This window comes from Hibiscus syriacus, unplaced genomic scaffold (assembly GCF_006381635.1).
Source record: "Hibiscus syriacus cultivar Baekdansim isolate YM2019G1 unplaced genomic scaffold, ASM638163v2 tig00116995_pilon, whole genome shotgun sequence".
In the NCBI taxonomy this organism is placed as follows: domain Eukaryota; kingdom Viridiplantae; phylum Streptophyta; class Magnoliopsida; order Malvales; family Malvaceae; genus Hibiscus; species Hibiscus syriacus.
This window is the reverse complement of record NW_024063511.1, coordinates 930,644-953,700: the sequence shown is the minus strand read 5'-3', so window position 1 is coordinate 953,700 and position 23,057 is coordinate 930,644. Positions and strand designations below refer to the sequence as shown.

Below are 23,057 nucleotides of genomic sequence, written 5' to 3'. Positions count from 1 at the left end.
TAAAGTTCATTAACATATAATGTAATTTACACTTATTTTTATTGTTTATATATTTATTTCATATTATTTTTAATTCTATACACATATAAGTAAGTACATTAAATGGACAATTGATTTACAAAAAAAAAATCATTACTAAGGGTAATAATTTTTTTGTGAAATTGAATTTTCACGTTTGGTTTACAAAAAAAATTATTTTCAAATAATAACTTATTATCAATGGTAACAGTTTTTGGTTATAATGGTGGAAATGTCTTTACCTCGTAATTTTTAGGTATTACACAATTTCTACCACCTTGGACAAGAATATCCCCGGAATAATAATTTTTTTTCATATGGATCCTTGTCAATTATATTCTTCATTCTTTACTCAAAATTATAAACATAGTAATAATATACAAAAAAAAACTTGATTTAATAAAATATTAATAAATTTGAGTAATTAAAATTGGTTTATATTTTTAATATTTAATATATTAATCATCTATAATTTTATGAGGCGAAAAGTGATATTATTGTAAAATATGTAATTATTTAAAATAATAACTAACATTGAGTTATTAAAAATAGATCTCATACATTAAAAAATAATATTTTTATCCACTCGAGATCATAATATTATTTTTTTCATATTATATTATATAAATATATATGATACTTATGAAAATTATTTTAAAATATAAGTTTGTTATACTAATTATATTAATTATACGTTAAATGTATTTTTTCTCAAAATTTAAATAGTATAAAAATTAAAATATTTCTAGGAATTTTCATTCAAATATTTAAAATTTAATATTAAAATTTATCTTGTTGGAAAAAAAATATCACATGGATAATTTTATAAAATATGCACCCAAGTAATCTTATATTCCTCAACCAAATACTGTAATTTTACATTCCTGCTAAATAAATCAAACAAGATAATACAATATTCCTAGAGTAATGTTATATTCAACTAATCTTTTTCTAAAAAATAATCTTACATTCTGTAAGCAAACGAATATAAATCATTTCATATCCCAAATGAGTTAACCGTTTCTTCCTTTAACCAGTTAGTTTCTTGCTTCGTCAGGTAGAGTCCTCTATGATTGTACTGTTGTTTTAGTAGCTTCGTTGAAGGGAGGTAATGGAAGAAGCTCCCATGCCAATGCTACCTTTTACATGTGCATGTGAAAATGAAGTAAAATAAAACCACAGCACAAGAGTCATATACACTAATAATTAAATGGAGAAGTGCCCAAACTCCCTTGTACTATAATATAAGGATTCATTATAAGAGAAGCAAGGCAAGTGATGGATATGGATAAATACATAGATGTAAACGAAAACCCAGATGGGGTGATGAAAGAGAAGAAGAGGGGATGGGAAGGTGGTGGAGTGTGTTCCAAGACACAATGATTACATGGTCTTGGGGTAGCAGAAAGGGTGGCGTGGAAATAGCCAAGAGTGTAGAAGAACGTGGGGGCTTGACCGAGGTAGGAAAAGGACGAGGCGATGGCAATATGCATAGAATAAATTAAAGATGAAGAAGAAGAAAAAAAGAAAAGGGGGTTTAGCTAAGCCTTTTATCATGATGATACTATCAGCCTTTTTTGGTCTTTGGTTTGTCGACAGTCTAATGTCTTGTGTGTTCACTGTGTTTTGTTTTTGTGTGTTTCCCATCCCCCACTCGATCTCTCTCTTCACAAAAAAAACTGCACTCAGACACAGAATGTAATTATACACTTTGGACCAATCACAAAAAGCAAACCATTTTGCATTATTTTATAAGGATGGAGAGAGAAATACTTTCATGTATAAACTAGTAGCATTTTATAAAAATAAATTAAAAAGAGAGAGAGAGAGAGGATATCCCTGATTGCTACAAGAATGGATAGAGAAAATGCCTTCGGAATAAAGCAAAGGAGACTAACAGTACTTGCAGACTCTATAAATTTAGAGTGGTGGAGAAGAGGAGGAGAAGAGAGCAAAAACCAAAGCGACCAAAAAGACACCAACAAAGCATATAGGAAAAGGAAAGCTTGTTTTGAAGCTAAGGATAAGAAAAGTGCCTGCCAGAAACTAACCTACCCCAAGTGAAAGAGATTGAGTCATCCTCTTCCTTCCTACACCCAAAACCCAATTCCTTTTTTGCCTTTTTCTTTCTTTCTTTTTTACCACTTACCACCACCACCAAAGAAGAATCCAGTCCCCTCTCAAAAGTTCATCTATGTAAGCAATATATATCATAGCAAGGTCTGTCTCCTTTTATTCTCTTTCGTTTTTGTTTTTGGTTCTGTCCATATTATCCGTAGGATAAACACTTGAATCCATCTTTGTTTTCTCCAGGAAATATCGAGGGATGCGTGGAAAGAAAGAAGAAGATCAAGGGGAGTGTTCTCAAGCTATCCATAACATACAGGGGTACCAAGAACAGTTATTTATGCAACAACACCAGCAGATGCACCATCAGCTGCAGCAGGGAAATGATTTATTTGGGGGAACACGGGGAGGGTTGATATTCCCTGAAGTTTCTCCCATCATACCATGGTCTCTCCCTCCGATTCACAATTTCAATCCGTCCCACCACTTCATTGGTAACCCTGTTCGAGACGATGACCCTTTTCTAGTCCCTCCTCCGCCGTCCTCGTACGGTGCTTTATTCAACAGAAGAGCTCCTGGCGTGCAGTTTGCATACGATGGGACATCGGCTGATCATCTAAGGATCTTATCTGACACTTTAGGACCGATGGTTCAACCAGGCTCGGCTCCTTTCGGGCTACAAGCCGAGTTGGGTAAGATGACTGCTCAAGAAATCATGGATGCTAAGGCTCTCGCAGCATCCAAAAGTCACAGCGAAGCTGAAAGGAGAAGAAGAGAACGAATCAACAATCATCTCGCCAAGCTACGCAGCTTACTCCCAAGCACCACGAAAGTAAGTTGTAGTCATCACACATAATAGTAATGTGAAAAAAATTATTCACAAATAATTTTTTTTATAAAATTGTCGAAAATAAACCATTATAAATCATCACGCGTACAACATGCCCTACTATATTATAATTATATGGGAACTATGGAAGTGTCACTCAATACACCTTTTCTGCCCCCCATTCCCTCCTTTTTGTTTTGTATTATATTGAAGCCTTTCCCACCTTCAAAGATATATCTGCAGATTTTCCCAAGATTCTACTTAGATGTTCTGATACTATGCTCTCAAAACCTACCCATTTAGACGTGAAAAGTTCGTCACATTTCTTTCTCGGCCCGTCTTTTTTTTAAAAAAGCTCGACTTTGGGTTTATTCTTAACAATCTTGTGGTAGTTCCGAGGAAGAAAAGGGTATACGAAAAGGGAATGAGCGTTAATGTCGCTCGGGTGATATGATAAAGAGAAACCAAGGAGCAGTTGAAAAGCTTCCACAGAATTTTCTTGCCGGATCATCAGTCAAATTAAGTAGGAAAAATGAAAAGATATAAAGGAAGACAAACTAGCATGTTGTCAGTTCATACTATTACACCTCTGCCATTCCCTTGAACGTTTTAAAAAATAAACCAAATCCCCGCCATTAACAGCCTATTCTTAAAGCTACTTTCGAGTTTTAATTCATCAAAGCAGGGAGAAAACAACGAAACGCACCTATTCCTTTCACTCACCGAAACCACTTTTAACATGTCATTTCTTGTCTATTTGATTATTTCTTTTTATGCATTGATGGGACAAAGCTTTTTAACCTAATCACTTGCACGTTAATTAAACAACACTTTAGCTTTTAATCCACGTTAAAACTTAAATGATTGCTCCTTTTAATTGTTGTTTGTGTTGTTTATCACTGTGGCGTAGACGGACAAAGCTTCATTGCTTGCAGAAGTGATCCAACATGTTAAGGAGCTGAAGCGACAGACCTCTTTGATAGCGGAAACGAGTCCGGTTCCGACCGAAATCGATGAACTTACGGTTGATACATCGGAAGAAGACGGTAAGTTCGTGGTCAAAGCTTCACTTTGCTGTGAAGATAGGTCAGACCTCTTGCCCGATCTAATCAAGACATTGAAAGCTTTACGTCTAAAAACACTAAAAGCCGAGATCACAACGCTGGGTGGGCGTGTAAAGAACGTTCTGTTTATTACCGGAGAGGAAGACTCGAGTAGTAGCGGTGAGCAGCAACAGCAGCAGCTGCAGTATTGTATTAGTTCAATACAAGAAGCATTGAAAGCGGTGATGGAGAAGACGTCTGTGGATGAGTCTTCTTCGGGGAATGTTAAGAGACAAAGGACCAACATCAGTATTCTTGAACACAGGTCTCTTTAACTTACAAAAAAAATACCTTTGAATACGTACTATTTTTTAATCTACTAAGTATTCATGATGGGGGTGTTCATTTTTCTCTTTTGTTTTTTTCTTTCCATTTCTGGGAGTGTTTTAAATGTGTATTTCCTGTCAGTGGACAAAATATATAATGATGGTGTGGTTGGTTTGTATACATAAACAATGGGTTCAATTATAAACAAGGATTTGAAGGAAATGGGGGTAAGGTCTGATGGCATGATCATTGATGAGGTGGTTGTGCTTGGGGTTTTGGTTATCGTATGATCATCAATGATGCTGATTGCAATGGAGAGAAGAATAGGCCAAAAAAAGAGTGGAGGATCTTTTTCGTGGGAAGAGAAACCTTATATCAAAACCCAACATAGAAAACGTGAACGTGATTGCTGTGGTGAGTGGAACCAGCTTAGCTTGGAGTTGGGACAAAAAACATGAAACTCCATGTTCTGGTTTGGTTTGGTCTGGTCTGGTCTGGGGTTTTGTTTTGTAGCAAAATCTATCCATCTCTCTCTTCAGATTTGGTGGGAATTTATGATCATATGCATTAATGTATTAAGAATGGTGACGACCAACTTCTTTTCTTCTTATTCTTGTTCTACCCATGATGTTACACTACCACCATCATCATATCTCAGCTTTCATAAGTTTTTGCCTCTATTTATTATTAAAAAAACGAGTGTGAGAGAGAAGATATTAGAGAGAAAACCCTAACGGGTCTGGCTTGTTTTTCTATGCACGAGAGAACGAGTGTTTTATTATTTTCTTAATTTCAATAACATATAAATATATAATATAATAAAATTTAGGATAAAGTATATAAATGGTCCCTTGATTAAATGGTGTTGTTTTGTTGATTCCTTCGACTATTAAAAATTACAAAATGAACTTTTGATTGTAGAAAATTGTTTTACTGAGTCCATCGACTATTAAAAGTTATAAAATGATTACCTTACTATTCATAAGTTTCAAACTCATCATTTTTCGTTAAAAATTGGTCGTTGTTTGAGTTGAACGTCAACATGTTGGTTGAGATATGATGAAATCTGATCCTAGAAACATTTGATTTGTATTTTGTGGATCGACTCTCCGTTTACATTATAACGTTAAGCTGGTGCTTGAAAACAATGAATGTGCTAGTAGACATCATTAAGAGATTTTATCATATCTAACTCAACATGTTAACGTCCAGCTCAGACGACCGTCAATATTTTAACACAAAAAAAGAGTTTGGAACATATGAATAGTCACATACCATTTTGTAACTTTTAATAGTCAGAGACTCAACAAAACAATATTCTATATTTGAGGGGATTATTTTCTAACTTTTAATAATTAGGGGATTCAACAAAACAACATCCCCCATAATCAAATGGACCATTTATATACTTTACCCTAAAATTTATAAAATCATAATTAAATTTATTTAATTTATATTATGTATTGATTTGATTCATTGATAATTTATAAAACCATATCATTAGTACATAAACTATCTATTAACCTTATACAATACGTGTAGGATCTAAGATTATTTAGGTTATTATTTTTAATAATCAGGGGTTTACTTTCATATGTAGAGAAAACTAGATAGCTGATATATGTATGTGCGTGGACTTCTTTATTTATATAAGTTATGATTCTTTTTTGTAAATGAATTGCCCTTTTACATTTTTTTCTATTTATGTTTAGATTTTTTATTCAAAATTTTGCTTTCTTTTACAAAAATAAAGAAAATAGAAATGTAAAGGCCATGGCTTTTCACCTAAGCCATGGCCTCTTGATTATATCATCATATGTTGAACTTCTAAACAGGATAATTAGTTGCTTCTGAAGTATATATCCTTTGTCTTCTTGAGGTGAACTTCCGTGCAAGCATAGAGAAATGTATCCTTACATTAAACTCAGTTTAAACGAGCCTATAATAAGTTAAGATCAAGGATCTTATTAACTTTAATAGGGGACAAAGAGGATAATTTTGATATCCTCTTGTAGGACCAAACCTCATGTAATAAACCATAATAGTCCACCTTAATTGGAGCCATGTAAAACCTCCACCTGTTAGTGATTGCTAATATGGGTACAAGAGAGAAACACTTGTAAGTTATGTTTCCTTTTGCTTGTCTTTACTTTATACATGTATATTAAGCTACGTGTGGGTAAGAAATTCAAAAAGCATGTGGGCTAGTAAGTATATATATATATATACAAATCGGATTTATTTATAATTTTTGATTTGCATGAACCCTAAACCATGATCTGATATATTATAGCTTCCAAGTTCCAATATCAAGTTGTTTAAAATGGTGATGAGATTTGTGATATAAAAAGAAGGAAAGAATAGAGAGCAGTGAGAGACGAGTAAAAAGCATTAGATAGCATATATAGGGTGTTAGTGAAGAATCTAAGAAAGGGCTATTTGAAGTTTGGAGTTTGAAGAATGAAACAGATGCAGGTGGCAGTGGGGAATCAAACAGCTTTATCTCATGATAAAAGGAGACTGTTGTGGTCAACTAAAATTAAGACAAGGGCTGTTAAGTGTAATGAACCGGAGCTGTAATATTGCTGCGTATATTGAAGACAGCCGCTGATGAACATGTACTATAAACCACTGTTTGCTGTAATAAAAAAAATAATACTATATTGCATCTTGATTACTGCGTCTAACTGAAACACCAGGCCGCCTGGATTCATTCGCAACTTCAAAGTTACTGTGAAGATGCCCGGTGCTGAAGGTATACAAATAAATATGAAAGTATAGTGTGGATAAGACCATACGCATTAACATATGTTACTGGTGTGCAAATAATTTCCTCTCTCTTATTATTAGATTTCGTTACCTTTATAATATTAACGAGTAAAACTATTTATATAAATAATAATTTTTTTTTAAAAAAAAAAGTAATTATAGATGAAATAATAAAATATTTATATAAATTTATTAGTCACATGTTTAATATAATAATTATAAAGGTATTAATTATTTGGACTAACTAATATCATTATCAAAATAAAGAACGAATTATGAGAAATAAAATATTAAAATATAGAAACGAATTTCCAAATTAATAAAATGACCAAACACAATTTTGTAACATAAGAAATTTTCGAGTTACCCAAGGATATATGCCCATTGAAACCTATAAGCCCAATTAATTTCAGGCTCTATAATACTCAACATTTGTGCGCAACTCCTTGCAGGAACAGCAAACCAACAAAATAACTTCATTGCTTTGCCGAAGAGGAAAGCCAACACTCCGACTCAATCGAGCTACAACCTGGTACTTTCGATACATTCTTCCCCCTCATCACCTGCCTAACTTTCTCAGCTTCATCGAACTTACCTGTGGCGGCATATATGTTCGACAACAACACATAATAACCACATTTCTCTGGCTCTAGACCAATGAGTTTCTTTGCGATTCGCTCACCGACTTCGACGTTGTTATGAACTCGACATCCAGCTAGAATAGCTCCTAGTATGGCTGCATCAGGTTCCATAGGCATTCCATTTACAAATTCTTCTGCCTGCTCCAAAAGCCCTGCTCTCGCCAAACAATCGACCATGCTAGCGTAGTGTTTCAACTCTGGTGTCACCCCATAGTCTCCGATCATCTCGAAACACAAACTTGCTTTTTCCGCTAGTCCACCATGGGAACAAGCTGATAATATACCAAGAAATGTAACTTCGTTGGGTTTAACCCCTTCAGCAATCATATTCTGGAAAAGTTCGAATGCGGTCCTAACATCCCCACTCAACCCGTGTCCCAATATGAGAGAGCTCCAAGAGATGACATCTCTTTGGTTCATCGTATTGAAAACCCTGTGAGCATAAGTTAACACAGCACACTTTAAGTACATATCGACAATGGCATTGCCTAAATTCAGTTCCATCCCCAATGACCTTCTCACACACCATCCATGGACACTCTTCCCATGCTTTAACCACCCCGATAGTCCACACATTAAAAGCAAGCTTAACATAACAACCCAATCAGGCGAAACCCCAGCATCAATCATTTCTCTGTATAATGCCAAACCCAACGTCGGTTCCTCATGCTTCGCATATCCATCCAACATTGCCGTCCACATCACTGCATCTCTCTTTGGCATTCCATCGAACAGGACTCGCGCATCAAAAATCTTCCCAAAATTCACGTACATGAAGACCATAGCAGAAGCAACAAATAGACTCCTTTCGAAACCCAATTTCAAGCACAACCCATGAAAAGAAAGAGCTAGTTTCACTAGCCCAGAACTCACGCATGCCCTTAGAACAAGCGGGAAAGTGAAGTCATCGGGTCTGACATCAGAACTCTGCCACATATGAAGAAACAAATCTATGGCTTTAAGAGGGGAATTTGAGCGGGAGAACTCTCCGATTATGATGTTCCATGAATAGATATTCCTTTGGGGCATATGAAAGAAGACAGAAAGCGAGTAAGGGACGAGGTGGTTTTGCTGGGAATAAGCCAAAACAAGCCTAGAACTGATAACAACATTGTCGTAAAGAGAGGTCCTTAGCAAGCGAGCGTGAAGGTGGCGTAAATGCTTGCAGTTCGGCGATGAGTTAACGAGGGAGAAGTAGTAAGAGATGAGGTTGGCATTGATTGGACTCGAACAATCCAATGTTGAATACAGCTTCTTGAACAGAGTCTTCATGTTTGCTCTTACTACATCTTTATTATTTATATTAATATCAATATAAGTCATTCTATGATATATATACGATTCGATATTTAGGTATTTGTTGATGGAATAAATTTATCTCATTGATTATTGATAGTTTATTTTTATTTTTATAAAGGGAGAGTCGAAATTGATAATAAATTTATATAAGATAAGGGGAGAAATATGACGTAAAAGAATAAATTATTCTAGATTAGAGATAAAATAGTGTGAGAGAGGTCTCTTATTTTAACTTAGAATAACCTCTTTTCTTACTCCATTTTTCTCTCTTCTATCTCACATATTAACTATCGGTTGTGACTCTTAATTTAAATTAAAAGAAATAAATTATCAAGGATCGAGATAAATTTATTCCTATCAACAATATCAAACTTAAGTTATGTGAAAATAGATATTGATATACTAAGATCGAATTCATTTAACTATTGAACATTAAATATAATACACTTGAAATCACTAATAGGGTATGCACTTTTAGAACTTCCTTTATATTTTTTGAGACTATATCACATTTTATTACTAAATGCAAGATGTTGGAAATGTAGATGGGCCCTTGGTAATTTATAACTCGAATTATTATTGATGCGAGGCAAAATACGTTACAACGACGTTATCCCAATATTACAACACTACAACACTAGCTGTGACTAGTTACAAATACAACCTCGCTATTATAAGTTTTGCTAAGCTTTACTCAATTCTCTCTAGCTTTTCTAAGCTTTCACTCATATTCTTTCTCTTGTATCACATCTCATACATTGTATATATTTATAAGCTAATTAAACCGACTAATTGAAGTCTTTAGAAGCTGCCACTTTCTTCCTTTATTGCAGCCTTTTTTGACTTTGTTTTGCCGCCTCATAATTCCTTACCGTGGAGGATTTCCTTTGACTTTTCAAAGTCTTTATCAAATCTTAATTCTTAACTATTAAGAACTTTACTTGTTGCTGCCACATTTCAAATAATTCCAAATAGGTATGACGTCATGTTTGACTTTCAACATTCATAGAAATCAAGTTTGATTTCTAACACTCCCCCTCAAACTTGATTTTCCATTCCGAGCTTTTCTCCGCTTATCATCTCCAATAGATTCTTTATTTTATGGGATTTATTTCCTTGTTGATATCTGTCTATACCTCGGTCTCTAAATCCTTCTCTGTATCTTCCATGATAACCACTACGATTTTCTTGGCCTCGTGTGTACCTATTATTATCTTCTCCTTCATTGACATTCATCTTGCTTTGTAGAGCTTGTTCCGAATTTTCAGAATCTTCATTTTGTTTCATTTTCTGCTCATGGGCTTGAAGTGAACTTACAAGCTCGTCGATCGATATTTGGGATAAATCTTTCGATTCTTCTTTGCTTTTCGGCACCTTGGAGAGACTTTTGCAAAATCTCCCACGCTTGTTTTGCGGTCTTCGTATTAGAAATTTTTTCAAAAATAGATTCGTCTATTCCTTGAAAAATAAAGAACAATGCTCTTTTATCTTTTTTTCGGCATTCCTTGAATACATTCTTTTCATTGGTCAGAACTGCTTCTGCTACTGCATTTTCAGGTTCGGTGTAACCATCCTCGATGATATCTCAACAATCTTGGGAGCCTAGTAGCGCCTTCATTTGAATGCTCCAATTACCATAATTCGTCTTTGTCAATCTCGGGATTTGTGGTTGAATCATGTTGACCATCTTCACCACGTTAAACTCGAACCAAGCTCTGATATCACTTGTTGGAAGCGTAAATGGGCACTCAGTAATTTATAACACGAATTATTATTGATACAAGGCAAAATACATTACAAAGATGTTACCCAATATTACAACACTACAGCACTAGCTGCGACTAGTTTACAAACACAACCTCGCTATTCTAAGTTTTGATAAGCTTTACTCAATTCTCTCTAGCTTTTCTAAGCTTTCACTCATATTCCTTCTTTTGTATTACATCTCATACATTGCATATATTTATAAGCTAATTAAACCGACTAATTGAAGCCTTTAGAAGCTACCACTTTCTTCCTTTATTGCAGCCTTTTTTGACTTTGTTTTGCAGCCTCATAATTCCTTACCGTAGAGGATTTCCTTTGACTTTTCAATGTCTTTATCAAAACTTAATTCTTAACTATTAAGAACTTTACTTGTTGTTGCCACATTTCAAATAATTCCAAATAGGTTTGGTGTTATGTTTGACTTTCAACTTTCATAGAAATCAAGTTATCGGTTGTGACTCTTAATTTAAATTAAAAGAAGTAAATTATCAAGGATCGAGATAAACTTATTCCTATCAACAATATCAAACTTAAGTTCTGTGAAAATAGATATTGATATACTAAGATCGAATTCATATAACTATTAAACATTAAATATAATACACTTGAAATCACTAAGAGGGTATTCACTTTTAGAACTTTCTTTTTATTTTATTTTTTGAGAATATATCACATTTTATTACTAAATGCAGGATAGCATACAAATCAAAATCACTAGACAAATCATCAAGGTACATGATAAAACAGCCAAGTTGGTGGTTTTCGTTCTCCTTTCTGCACCTTCTTTCCCACCTTGAACAGATCTTTACTAATTAGAGTCTTGGACTAAATTAACATTCAATCATCTTATTCAATCATCTTATTCAATCATCATAATTGAAGTAAACAAGGATAGTTTTGTGCTGATTTTTGACGTCAAGCACATGTTGCCGTGATGGCAAAGGCTTCGACCACCGGCTTTGGGGCCGGGATTTCATTGCTTTGCTTCGTGTTTTCACCTTTCATCTTCATTAGGAAGTCATTGAAGCATTCATCCAATGTTCGAAATGGCTCATCTGGGTACAGGCTGCTCACTTCGGTTTCGTTCAGTCCGTCTATCGAAAAATTGACTTGGCAACCTTTTATGAAGATGTCATGCGTAAATGACGCAACAATACTCTGTGGGATACGATTCTCTGCAAATTCAAGCTATGAATTAAGTTAAGCAATGCAGGGGAGGTTCAAATTGAACAGGACTGGTCTATGAGAATCATGGACCTTCCGCGGCCGAGAGAAGGTCATCTTCAGTGACGGTAGCTCGAGGGAGGGTTCGTCGGATTTTCCTTTCCCACAAAGCTGCAAGCTCGTTCATGTTGTAGAAGTTGCAGGCTGGCCTAAAATGAACCGACTTGTTCACTGTCCTAATGTCGTCAACAGTTTTCATGGTGAATTTGCCTATATCGGTGCCTGCAACAAAGTAAGCTGCACCGGGAGACATAAACAAAGAATTCACCAACTTGAATAGTCATAAAACTTTACACCAACTTCGGTTAAAAAGTACTTTTCAAAAGCAATATTAGACTAACGGTCTTCGTAGTTTCGACCGGTAAGATTATAACAATGTAAGTAGCTATAGTTAAATTTATTGACATACTGGACCACCTAACCTTATCACATGTGGTAGACGAGGACAACAGTGATTTTGTCACTGTATTTATTACCTTTGACACTTCCATCTCCGTAGATTTGAAACTGATCCAACGGAGGAATGACTTCCGAAGGATGCCTGTTGTCGTAGTAGGGCCAAGAAGCAATGGAATTACAACAAATGTAGGTGTAGGGAACGTCCAATTTTTCAACCAAACGCCTGACCTGCCGCTTTTCTTTGTACATTTTGAGCCCGGGTTCCACTGGGTTCGCCCTATCCACATCGTGTCCGAACTCAGACGGCAAGAACCTCTGCAAGAAAATAAAATCAACCCGATTTCTTTTCTTTGTACTAGTTATAGTAAATGAATGCCTCGGAGCTATACCTTAACTGTACCGGCAGAGCTAATTGCCTCGACTAAACACAGTTGATCCAGCACTCTTTCACCACCCACAGTTGATATCACTATCTCAATGTGGTGCTCTTTCAGCAGTTTCACCATCAACTCCTTGTCTTTCGCCACTCCCTGGAGACAAAATCCACCCATCAGAAGAAGAAGAAGGAAAAAAAAACCCATCTCTTTCTATGATAAAAAGAAGAATATTTATGATGATACATTCAACAAAATGGCGCCTCTGTCTTGAAGGGATTTGGCAATTTTGTTCTTGGAATGATTTTCCGAGCTGGGCCTGAGCAGAACATAAGTGGGTCGACCAGCATCTAAGCTGGCTTCCGCCACAAACTGACCGATGAAGCCGGTTGCTCCGACTATGAGGACACGGCCATTGGATGTGGAGACAGTCATGCCTGTGAACTAGCTGAGGATCTTAGCAAGTTATGGAATTTTTGGCGTTATTGAAAGATATAACAAGAGAGAAGAGTGGTTGGTCTATATATAGGGAGGCAGCGGATGATCCAACTACCCGTCAGGGGTTCAACAACTTCAGCCATGGATCAAACTCTCCCATCCCTATACAATTTGGATAAAAAACATTCCATTAAGAATGCAATTTGTTTGGTCCGACCGTAAATAAAACTAACATCAACTGTGGTAGATTCATTTTTATGTCTTCTTGAAAAATGGGCTGCAAGCAATACTACTAAACTCACTTTCATTACAGCGAGATGAAGTTTTTTTTTTTTTTTTTTTTTGCTTTTTATTTCATAAATTTTCATCATTGTTTTAGAAATTAAACATGTTTGACTGCTAGCTAAGAAACTCGTGACCGGTGACGACGATGAACGAATTAAAATGGATCGCCCTCCCTTTCACTTGCAATCCCGGGGCTTAATTTTGTATAGGGTTTTACATCTTCTTTTGAAAGTAAAGGGGTTAAATTCTATAATTAGTACTTATATTGTACATAATTATAAGTTTAGTCCGAATTTCAATACAAGATAAATCCACCAAAACTCAAAAAACACACATTAGAACTAACTATACATTAGTAACTAATATAATTATATAATTTCCATTTTCTGAAAATATATAATATTATAGACCAAAGATAGAGATTTTATCGGATAAAAAATATGTAAATTTCATACTAGAATATAATTATCATCTTAATAATTTTATTTTTGTGTAATTATGAGAAATTTTAGTCCTCATCGATTGAGATTGAAAACATAATTGCATCTTAATTTTCTTTGTTATTTTAATAACACAAATTGTAATTACATAATTACAATAGTTTAAATGTATAATAATATTAATTATTATAAAAAAATATTAGTATGATGCGTGGTGAATTGGCTTCAGCTTCGATATGAAGAAATCAAATTTGGGTAATAAGTAGAGAGCACAACAGGTCAAGTTGGATCGAATTTTTGGTTAAATTGACTCGATCTAACTTGACTTGAAAAATATGTTTTCTTTACTCAAAATTGATCCAACTTAAAATTTTTAATATAAACTTGATCTGACCCGATTCGACGTAAAATAAAGACCTAATTAAGAAATCTATAGAGAGATGAGGTATTATAACAATTATCTATAAATTTGTATGAGATTACATTATTATACTCAAATCGAGTTGGATCGAAGATTTTTCGCCCTCAAGCCGAACTTAACTTAAACCCGACCTAAAACTTGTTTTTTTTTTATAAAAAAAAGTTGACTATCATATTAGAATCCCTTAGTTTCAGATTAAATTGTCCTAAGAACAAGTGCAGGGTGCAGAGATTAAAGTGACATAAATGATCTGTTGACAAAGTGGGTGCTTGATGAAGCGGAAACTGAGATAGAGGAAGCACGTATTTCATTCCAGGTTGACTCACCTAACGTATCATTGTTAGTCGGTCCTCACCTAACGTTATTATTCCACTCTCTACATTATATCTGTAGTATGTTGCATGTGTGTCGGAACGGAACGGTCCTGGCGAGGAGCGATCAAACTTAATTATCAAATTTCATGCATGAATAATTTTTATTTAAAAAGTTTATTTAATTAAGCCAGCTGGTTCACATGGTCTGAAGATCACCATCACAAACTTATTGTACCTATCTGTTGCTTCAGGGTATAAATGAGTTTCAGCTGCAATAAATTTGATGATAAGTCCAGTACAGATGTTAACTTTTAAATATTAATGTTTTTTAATTACTAAGATTAAATTTGAAACATGAGGAGTACTTCATGATTAAAACTAATTCAATTATAAGTGTCACTATATTAAATAATTATCATTTATTCATGAGTTAAACCCTTGTCATTTTCCAAACCTGCAATTTGTGTAGAGGAGACAATATATATATATATATATATATATATATATATATATATATATATATATATATATTAAAATCAATGAATGAAGACAATTTGTTTATTATTATTTTTTGGGTTAAGTACACAAATGGTCCCTCGACTATAAAGTGTTATTTTGTTAAGTCCCTCGGCTATTAAAAGTTATAAAATGTGTCCCGACTATTCATATGTTCCAAACTTGTCTTTTTTTCGTTAAAAATTTGATGACATTCTGAGCTGAACGTTAACATGTGGACTGACATATGATAGTCGTTTAAGATTTTGAGATCATGTGTTATCATATCACAGTCATCATATCAATGTTCAGCTCAAATTAACTTCAATTTTTTAACAAAAATGACGAACATATGAATAGTCGAGTGATCATTTTGTAACTTTTAATAATTGGGAGACTCTCAATGCCCTATAGTCAAGAGACCATTTCATAACATTTAATAGTCGGATGACTCAATAAAGTAACATCGTATAGTCGGGGGACCGTTTGTGTACTTTACCCTATTTCTTAAAACGTGATTTGGATTTGGATGAATTAGTACCTAATATTCCATTTCCAGTCAAGTATTTAACTATTGCGTTAATTATCAACCATCGATTATTTATATTTTATACTTTTCAAAGAACCAATATTTCACCGGCGTGAAGTTGATTTCTTTGCATTACTCACATCCACATCGTGTCTACTTCAATAATTTTGGCCATATACACATTCATAATATTTTAAAAATAAAAATTATATTTAATCTGTTCGTATTAATTTTGATCACATTTAATAAATTTACATAAAATATAATGTGTTCCGCATCTGAAGCCACATGGATGGCAAAAATTCTTATTTGCTGCCAACGACGCCATTGCTGCAATTGCATGGTTGCTTTCCTCTCAATCAACTTCAAATAAGCTCTGTTTACCACGTGCATGGTGTTTTTATCTTCAATATGTATGATATGTTAACTGGAGAAGACGTAAAACCTGATTTTGTGTTAAATTAAGGCGTGCATGTGTTTGGAATGGTACAAACAACAGACGTTTATGATTCGAATGAAGCCTTAATTGCTTTGTGGTTTTAACTGTAAATATGGAAAGAGAGGTTGGTGATGGGTTAAATATTAACCTAACCGATCCACTCTCCATAACACGCGTAGCATTTGTAGTTGAAGCCTGTTGAGCTAAACCTAAATGCATGGAGGAACCAAACGCATACGTATGGCGATGGTGTTTAGCCCAGGACTAGGACCATAAACACAAGTAAACATAGGATGATAAAAAGTTACTAGAATAATTCTAGAATTATTTACAACACACATCTTACTGATACAACTACTCGAACTCGAATTCTCTAAAAAGAATAGCGTTCTCTTTTATAATTAAGTACACTGAACGAGTTCAACGATATTGAATTTTTTGTATTGTTGTTGCATGTTTGAATCAAGTAGTTGATAAAAATATTAGAAATTTTCTATCAAATATTTGACTCCCATACATTCTTAATGTGTCATATCCAAGACATTAGAATGGAATAGTTTGAGATAGTGGAGCTTAGTATTGGGTACTGCAGGCAGTTAATGGCAAATGGATCCTGGTCCGGGTCCGGGTCCGGGTCCGGGTCCGGGTCCACGAATGCTATAGCCTACATCCCAAGTATAAACTGTTATATTCTCTATTCTCTATTTCCGACTTAATCTCAACGTTACGCGGTCTAACTAGGGCTTTAAACGAGTCGAGAATTTAAATATTATTGAGTTTGATTTAATTCGAAAAGTATAAAATTAAGTTTAGTTAAAAAATTCAATTGTTTAAATTGTCAAGTTTGACTCAAATTCAAAATAAAAAATTGAAGTTCAATTCGACTCGAAAGTTCACGAGTTTAAAATTTTTAAACTTAACTCAAAAAAAAAAATTAATGCTTGAATCGACCTGGGAAGTGAGCTTTAACTACATATAAGTCTTAAATTGTATTTTTCAAAATAAAAAAAATATATAAATGTTAATATTATTAATAATTTAATATAATAAATTTAATTTTTTTAATATATTGTTTTTTATTTGTTCGTAAATTATTCAAATCGGATATGAAAAAGCTCGATTTTATATATTTTAAATATATTTTATATATTTTTTAAAAAATTTAGGAGTTATTTATTTTTTAATGTATAGTATGATATAATTTTGTCACGCGACTTAAATTTAATAATAACGATAGTTCGAACAAAGTGATTGATTAAAGGATAGTACAAGGATAAGAGAAAAAAATAGTAAAAGGGCTAAACTAAGAATTAAACTAAATTAAAGGAGGAATAAGCCAAAATAAAAAAAAGGTAGCTTTTTCAAGTCTTAACCATGGCAATAATGGGCGTTGATCAAAACTGTAGTCAACGACAGTGGTAGTAAAAGATGTTTTTTCCTTTATTTTCTATAGAAAAAGAAAGTCTTTTGATACTCCTTTTCGTGCACAACAATAGTGGTAGTAATCCCACAAATCCGGTTTGAAATTCAGAAGCAAATAGTTAATGTTGCTGTAGAATATACATAACCCCTTTTCACCAGAACTGAAAGCTGAGAGAGAATTGATCCATGGCTGGGTAAGTTGACTAACTTCCATTTCTCTTGATGCTGTGAAGAAAAAATGATTACTTTGGGTACTTATGCCAGTTTCTGATAAATCCTTTCCTTATATTAACTTTGGATCCTTAGCTAAAATCCCTCCATTTTTGAAAAAAAAATGTTTATTGATTTTCTGGGTATTTTCTAGGTAGTATGGGCAGTGTTTAATTCATTTAAATTGTTTGTTTATGATTAGGGTTTTTGTTGTATTCGATTAATGAAACAGATATAGATGTTGGATTTTCTGGGTTTTTTATTTACTGACTCGATGATTGCATACCAAAATGGAGAACAGAACTACTAACAGTGGCGCCTTTTTCTCTTTTTTGTGTGCTTTATGCAGAACATGGTTGGTGGATGGTAACAGAATTGCAACAAAAATCAGGAGTGCATCTGATCCTGAAAGGGCGACATGGAAAAGCAACCCAACCAAATCTTGTCCTAATTGCCATCATATTATTGACAATAGTGATGTATAAGTTTCTTTTTCCATTGCTTTATCTTATATGCTTTGAGTACCTAAATGAGATTAGTTGAGCACGCTTATATTGGTCTGTGCTGATTGAGTTTATATTAGTTGCCCGGGGCCTTTCTCGAGGTTCGTATGGCTACCTTAACATGATATAAGCAATAAAACGAAATGTTAAATTGCCATGCCTTGAACTGCTACTTTATAGAAGCTAAGATTTTACATATAGCATCCGAAGTAGGTCATCCGCGTATCTCTTCCATCGATCAGGCTAGGTTCTCTGTTTTGCAAATACTTGCTCTCCTTTATCTTGGCAAATCCTAATCTCAGCTGAGCTAAATTTTGTCTTACAACTATCTATATAGCTATTTACTTGCAATGTGGTTTGTGTCTAGTATTAGATGTCTAGATTTATTACTAATATTCCAATATTATTCAATGATATTTGGAGATATTGTGGATTATAACTGTTTTGACAATCATAAGTCCAAGTATTAGTGTTTTAATGGGCGTGTAACAGAACTTGTGATGTTCTAATTTCACTGTTAAAGTGATCAACTTTCTTGCTTGACTTACTAATAACCATAAATATTATGGCATTGCTTAATGTTCATAACCATGAACAGTAGGAAATTGGTACATGTAATGTGCACTGCAACTAAAGGTGTGTGTTTCTAGGTGAATCAAGAATGGCCAGGGTTACCTCGAGGTGTCAAATTTGATCCATCTGATCAAGAGATCATATGGCATTTACTAACAAAAGTTGGTGTGGAAGATTCAAAACCCCATCCGTTCATTAACGAATTCATTCCAACCATTGAAAATGATGATGGTATCTGTTATACACATCCCCAAAAATTACCAGGTTGGTAAGGATTAAGGGTTTTCCCTACTCTTTTCTTTAAGCATCTTTTTTACTAACATTAATTCAAAGAATTGAAACTTTAGGGGTTAAGGAAGATGGAAGTGTGTCCCACTTCTTTCATCGAGCTATCAAAGCTTACAATACTGGAACGCGGAAACGTCGAAAGATCCATGGTGATCATTTTGGTGATGTCCGCTGGCATAAGACTGGTAGGACCAAACCAGTGTTGTTGGATGGTGCTCGAAGAGGATGCAAGAAGATTATGGTTCTCTATATTACTATGGCCAAAGGTGGAAAAGCGGAGAAGACTAATTGGGTGATGCACCAATATCATCTAGGAACTGAGGAGGATGAAAAAGACGGGGAGTTTGTTATTTCTAAAATATTTCATCAGCAGCAACAGCAACAAACCAAACAGGGTGATAAAACTGAGCGGGATTTACCTGAAATGACTGATACAATGATTGTTAAAGTAGATCCTGTGACACCTGACCCTCCACGAATAGGGAGGCAATGCCATGAATATGACCAAGGACAGGATAATACAGTTTCTTTCATCAACCCCCCTGCTCAGGTAATATTTTGTTCTTGTTTTCCTAGCTATGGGCCTTGGAATCATCCATGGACTGCATTTTATCTACTTTAAGCAGTAGGAAATTGTCATGTGACGGATTGTGGTTATTAACCGGTAGAGGTAATGCATTCATGTGCTCTGTGTTGCAAGTGGCCATATTGAAAGAGGTTCTGATGTTCTCTTTATCTCAGGATTTTTCAGCAAAGCATCCTACAATGCAGTATGTTGAAGATGAAGTTCAAGCTGAATGTGAAAATTCCAGTCACAATGATCTACCTGGTCAAGAAAACCATGCTAATCAGATGTTAGATAATGATGATAATAATGACAATGATAATCATGCCGAGGAAGATTCAAAATGGTGGGATGGTGAATCGCAGTTTTTGTTGGATTCACAACAGCTAGTGGAAGGGCTCTCTCTTTGTGATGAGCTCCTTCAGAGCCAGTCACCAAAGAGGGATGCTAATGGTAATGATGGAATACCAGACAACAATTCCCGTCTCTCCGATTATGCTCAGTTGGGAGCAGAACATCTCAAGAAGGATCTGGAGGAATGTCAAAACCTTGAAGGTGATGACCCAATAAACATAGAACTCGATACACCACCAGAGTTCCGTCTGAGTCAGCTTGTATGTTATATCCTTTCCTAACTTGTTTTACGATTTGGTTAATATATCCTTATAATGAACTTGTTAACTGTAATTGTAGGACTTTGCATCACAGGATAGCTATATTGCTTGGGGTTGGAGCAAAGGTAACTGACTAAATACTCGTCATGAGTCATGGAGAAGCACGTTGTAGAATATTTGTGAAAACTTTACCTTATCAATCTTTCATTATTTTGGGGCTATCTCTACTGTAAATTTTGGTGGGAAGCTTGAACCATGTTTAGTGACGGTGGAGATACTCGACCTTCTGGAGGTTGCTCTTCCTAGAACTTGAATGCAACCCTTTTGTTTCAGCTACGGATCTAAGACATTGTTATTAATGATGTTGGTCTGCTTTATAAATCTAGCTCGCGAGTTTTGCTTCTAGTAATCATTATAACGTACTCTGAAAACGTTTCATCATTATAGACGCTAATTCCTTTACTTTATAGATGCAGAAAATGCAGCTGACTTATTGTTGGCCCAATGAACTATTTCGATTGGAACATCACCAGTAAAACCAGAAAATAAATGTTAAATTCCACTCTAACATTAGTAAAACCAGAGGACTATTTAGCAGACAACAGGAGGAACATCCATGCATGCATGCATCCGTCCATCCATACATACATACACTATATACAATATTTGTGCAACAGAGAAATTTCCTCATCTCTTGATTGTTTGGTGGGAGATTGTCATGGCAATTTGAGTTCAATGCCGTGTGGACCCTATTTAGTCAATAGGGGAAGTCGCGATCAACCAAGGCTGATAAGGCATCATCGCACATTCAGATGAGTGAAAGGTTCATGAACCTGTCGAGCTTTACAGATCATACTGGAAGTTGGATTGAAAATGGCTTGGAGAAGAGTCCACCATGCCTGCCTACAAAAACTGATCAAAAAGGTCCCCAAGAGAACTTGTTTCATCGTTCTTTATGGAGCATGATTGCTTTTGTGAAAGCTAGAATATAACATGACCCCCTGCAACAGTCCCATGTTGGCTGGCAGCTTGTCGTAAGCCACCGCAGTGTAGGGCACTTACATAGGGTGTCCGAGGCAGGTCTGCCATTAAAGATTTGTTGAGCAGAACACTTGAGCCTTGAAAATGGGCCACAGGGAGTGTTGTTTGAAGAATTTACGAATATATAACTCAGGGTATATTGAACTCGTTGAATGCCATGATGCAAACTGAACAGACATGAAGGATCACAGCAATCTGACTAGTAGCCGTCGGTAACATGCTGGTTTTGGCTAAGGTCAATACTCATTCCATGCATTTCTAGTTGTTGTTTTTAACCAAAAAGCTTCCATTATTATAATTTGTAAGAGCAGAAAGCCAAAGGATCCAGTAGTTTTTATCAATGAACATAGATTGCTCACTCTTCATCTCAACAGCTCTTCTCATAGTCATAACTCTAAACAGTTGTAATTAAACCATTCAGTTTTGACATGAACTTTAAAATCCAACTTGATATCAACACTTAATTGATTTAGTAGGGTAAAACATTAAATCCCTTAAGTAAGTTTAGCAGTTCAAATTCTGACTTGTGAATGGAACATCTCAGGTTGGGAGGTTGTCTTTATAATAATCTTCTACAATATTCGATTACGGATTAGTCGTTCAATATATCAGATACCAATGATTAAATAAAAAATAATCTAACTCGATTAATCTGAATTTAAACTTGTAATTGATCGGACTCAAACTTAACTCGTTCATAGTTATAACATGTAATTAAGGCATCTTAATCCATGTTTTGTTGCCTCAAATCACCAGAAATAACTTGCAGGCTGGGCTTATTTACCCCAATTTACATCCTCCTTATGAGAAGCTATATTTTATTATTATTATTTTATTATTATTATTATTATTATTATTATTATTATTATTATTATTATTATGTTTGAATATTACAATCAAGGGGACAATAAACTATGAAGCACCCGATGTGTCTATTTCATGTACACAAAGATTTGACATGTCAAATACTTTTTTTTCATTTAGTTAGCAAGCACCAGATATAATAGCTTGATGAATACAATTTTCGACATTTTCTCCAACAGTTCACCTACTTGATTATTTAAAAGCTTTTAATATATTATTATTGATAAAACTTCATAATCATATGAAAAGAAAGACACTTAGAAACCATTATTGCATCTTAGTTTCAACATTGGAATCAGATTGATGAGATGTTTAGGAAACTTTTTAAACATTGTAGCAACGGAAAATCCTTTTTTTAAAGTAATATTCCAATCCTCTCTTGTGAAATCCTAGTGGGGGCAGTTCTTGTCCCAACTTTGCACAACATCACTCTCATGCATCTAATTTTCATTAGAGCCTTTGAGAATTTTGGTCGATCATACATACATATGCATTGCACATGCTGATCCATTTTGTAAGTCCATGAATTTGGACAAAAGATAGGATGGTAAACGGATATAATTTCGTGGATTTCGTATTATATCCGTTTTAATTAGGGCGAGAATGGATATAACTTTAGTGGGTAGTGGGCGGGTGTGTATTTAGAAAGTGATATCCATCACGGATAGTGGGCGGGTGATGGGTTTGAGACCTTACCCGCCCCACATCTGCCCCACATTTAATACCCATTAAATTTTGGACTATTATGAAGGTGTAATTCTATAGACTAATTTATAAATCTTAATATTGTATAAGATACAACTTATAATCCTTGGTTTATTTTATTATGCTTCTTAATGGACGTGTTTGTTTTATGTTT

The 23,057-nt window shown here is 34.6% G+C and overlaps 4 protein-coding genes and 1 long non-coding RNA gene across 7 annotated transcripts; 2 read left to right on the top strand and 3 right to left on the bottom strand.

Annotated features, from left to right (window-relative positions):
- The first annotated feature begins 1,875 nt into the window (after nt 1-1,875).
- Nucleotides 1,876-17,287, top strand: LOC120193328 (transcription factor bHLH30-like). 3 transcript variants are annotated; one of them, XM_039195841.1, is made up of 4 exons: nt 1,876-2,238; nt 2,332-2,917; nt 3,825-4,323; nt 17,259-17,287. In XM_039195841.1, the coding sequence occupies exons 2-3, from the start codon at nt 2,345-2,347 to the stop codon at nt 4,290-4,292; spliced, it is 1,041 nt and encodes a 346-aa protein (XP_039051772.1). In that variant the 5' UTR covers nt 1,876-2,238; nt 2,332-2,344; the 3' UTR covers nt 4,293-4,323; nt 17,259-17,287. The 3 variants fall into 3 exon arrangements, with proteins under 3 accessions (XP_039051772.1, XP_039051771.1, XP_039051773.1); XM_039195840.1 differs by lacking the exon at nt 17,259-17,287 and having other exon boundaries at nt 1,877-2,238; nt 3,825-4,851; XM_039195842.1 differs by lacking the exons at nt 1,876-2,238; nt 17,259-17,287 and having other exon boundaries at nt 2,276-2,917; nt 3,825-4,851.
- Nucleotides 3,287-21,417, bottom strand: LOC120193334. Its single transcript, XR_005522856.1, has 3 exons — nt 21,406-21,417; nt 21,292-21,294; nt 3,287-3,513 (listed from the first exon to the last, which is right to left on the bottom strand). It is a non-coding gene; the product is annotated as an uncharacterized LOC120193334 (long non-coding RNA).
- LOC120193326 (pentatricopeptide repeat-containing protein At4g14170-like) lies at nt 7,417-9,421 on the bottom strand. The gene is made up of 2 exons (XM_039195838.1): nt 9,417-9,421; nt 7,417-8,983 (listed from the first exon to the last, which is right to left on the bottom strand). Exon 2 carries the CDS (start codon nt 8,964-8,966, stop codon nt 7,530-7,532), a length of 1,437 nt encoding a protein of 478 aa, XP_039051769.1. The 5' UTR covers nt 8,967-8,983; nt 9,417-9,421; the 3' UTR covers nt 7,417-7,529.
- Nucleotides 11,423-13,204, bottom strand: LOC120193329 (leucoanthocyanidin reductase-like). The gene is made up of 5 exons (XM_039195843.1): nt 13,004-13,204; nt 12,773-12,913; nt 12,461-12,698; nt 12,018-12,221; nt 11,423-11,935 (listed from the first exon to the last, which is right to left on the bottom strand). Exons 1-5 carry the CDS (start codon nt 13,190-13,192, stop codon nt 11,676-11,678), a joined length of 1,032 nt encoding a protein of 343 aa, XP_039051774.1. The 5' UTR covers nt 13,193-13,204; the 3' UTR covers nt 11,423-11,675.
- On the top strand, nt 17,625-20,627 carry LOC120193327 (SUPPRESSOR OF GAMMA RESPONSE 1-like). The gene is made up of 6 exons (XM_039195839.1): nt 17,625-17,734; nt 18,100-18,229; nt 18,904-19,090; nt 19,174-19,664; nt 19,856-20,293; nt 20,373-20,627. The coding sequence occupies exons 1-6, from the start codon at nt 17,727-17,729 to the stop codon at nt 20,424-20,426; spliced, it is 1,308 nt and encodes a 435-aa protein (XP_039051770.1). The 5' UTR covers nt 17,625-17,726; the 3' UTR covers nt 20,427-20,627.
- Nucleotides 21,418-23,057: the final 1,640 nt, after the last annotated feature.

Bases quoted from the DNA above. Each gene is read 5' to 3' on its own strand.
- LOC120193328 (XM_039195841.1), top strand. From the start codon at position 2,345: ATGCGTGGAAAGAAAGAAGAAGATCAAGGGGAGTGTTCTCAAGCTATC. The intron at 2,918-3,824 runs GTAAGTTGTAGT...ACTGTGGCGTAG, and splicing joins TACTCCCAAGCACCACGAAA to ACGGACAAAGCTTCATTGCT.
- LOC120193326 (XM_039195838.1), bottom strand. From the start codon at position 8,966: ATGAAGACTCTGTTCAAGAAGCTGTATTCAACATTGGATTGTTCGAGT.
- LOC120193329 (XM_039195843.1), bottom strand. From the start codon at position 13,192: ATGACTGTCTCCACATCCAATGGCCGTGTCCTCATAGTCGGAGCAACC. The intron at 12,699-12,772 runs GTATAGCTCCGA...ATTTTCTTGCAG, and splicing joins GCTCTGCCGGTACAGTTAAG to AGGTTCTTGCCGTCTGAGTT. The intron at 12,222-12,460 runs GTAATAAATACA...CTCCCGGTGCAG, and splicing joins CGGAGATGGAAGTGTCAAAG to CTTACTTTGTTGCAGGCACC.
- LOC120193327 (XM_039195839.1), top strand. The intron at 19,665-19,855 runs GTAATATTTTGT...TCTTTATCTCAG, and splicing joins TCATCAACCCCCCTGCTCAG to GATTTTTCAGCAAAGCATCC. The intron at 20,294-20,372 runs GTATGTTATATC...CTGTAATTGTAG, and splicing joins AGTTCCGTCTGAGTCAGCTT to GACTTTGCATCACAGGATAG.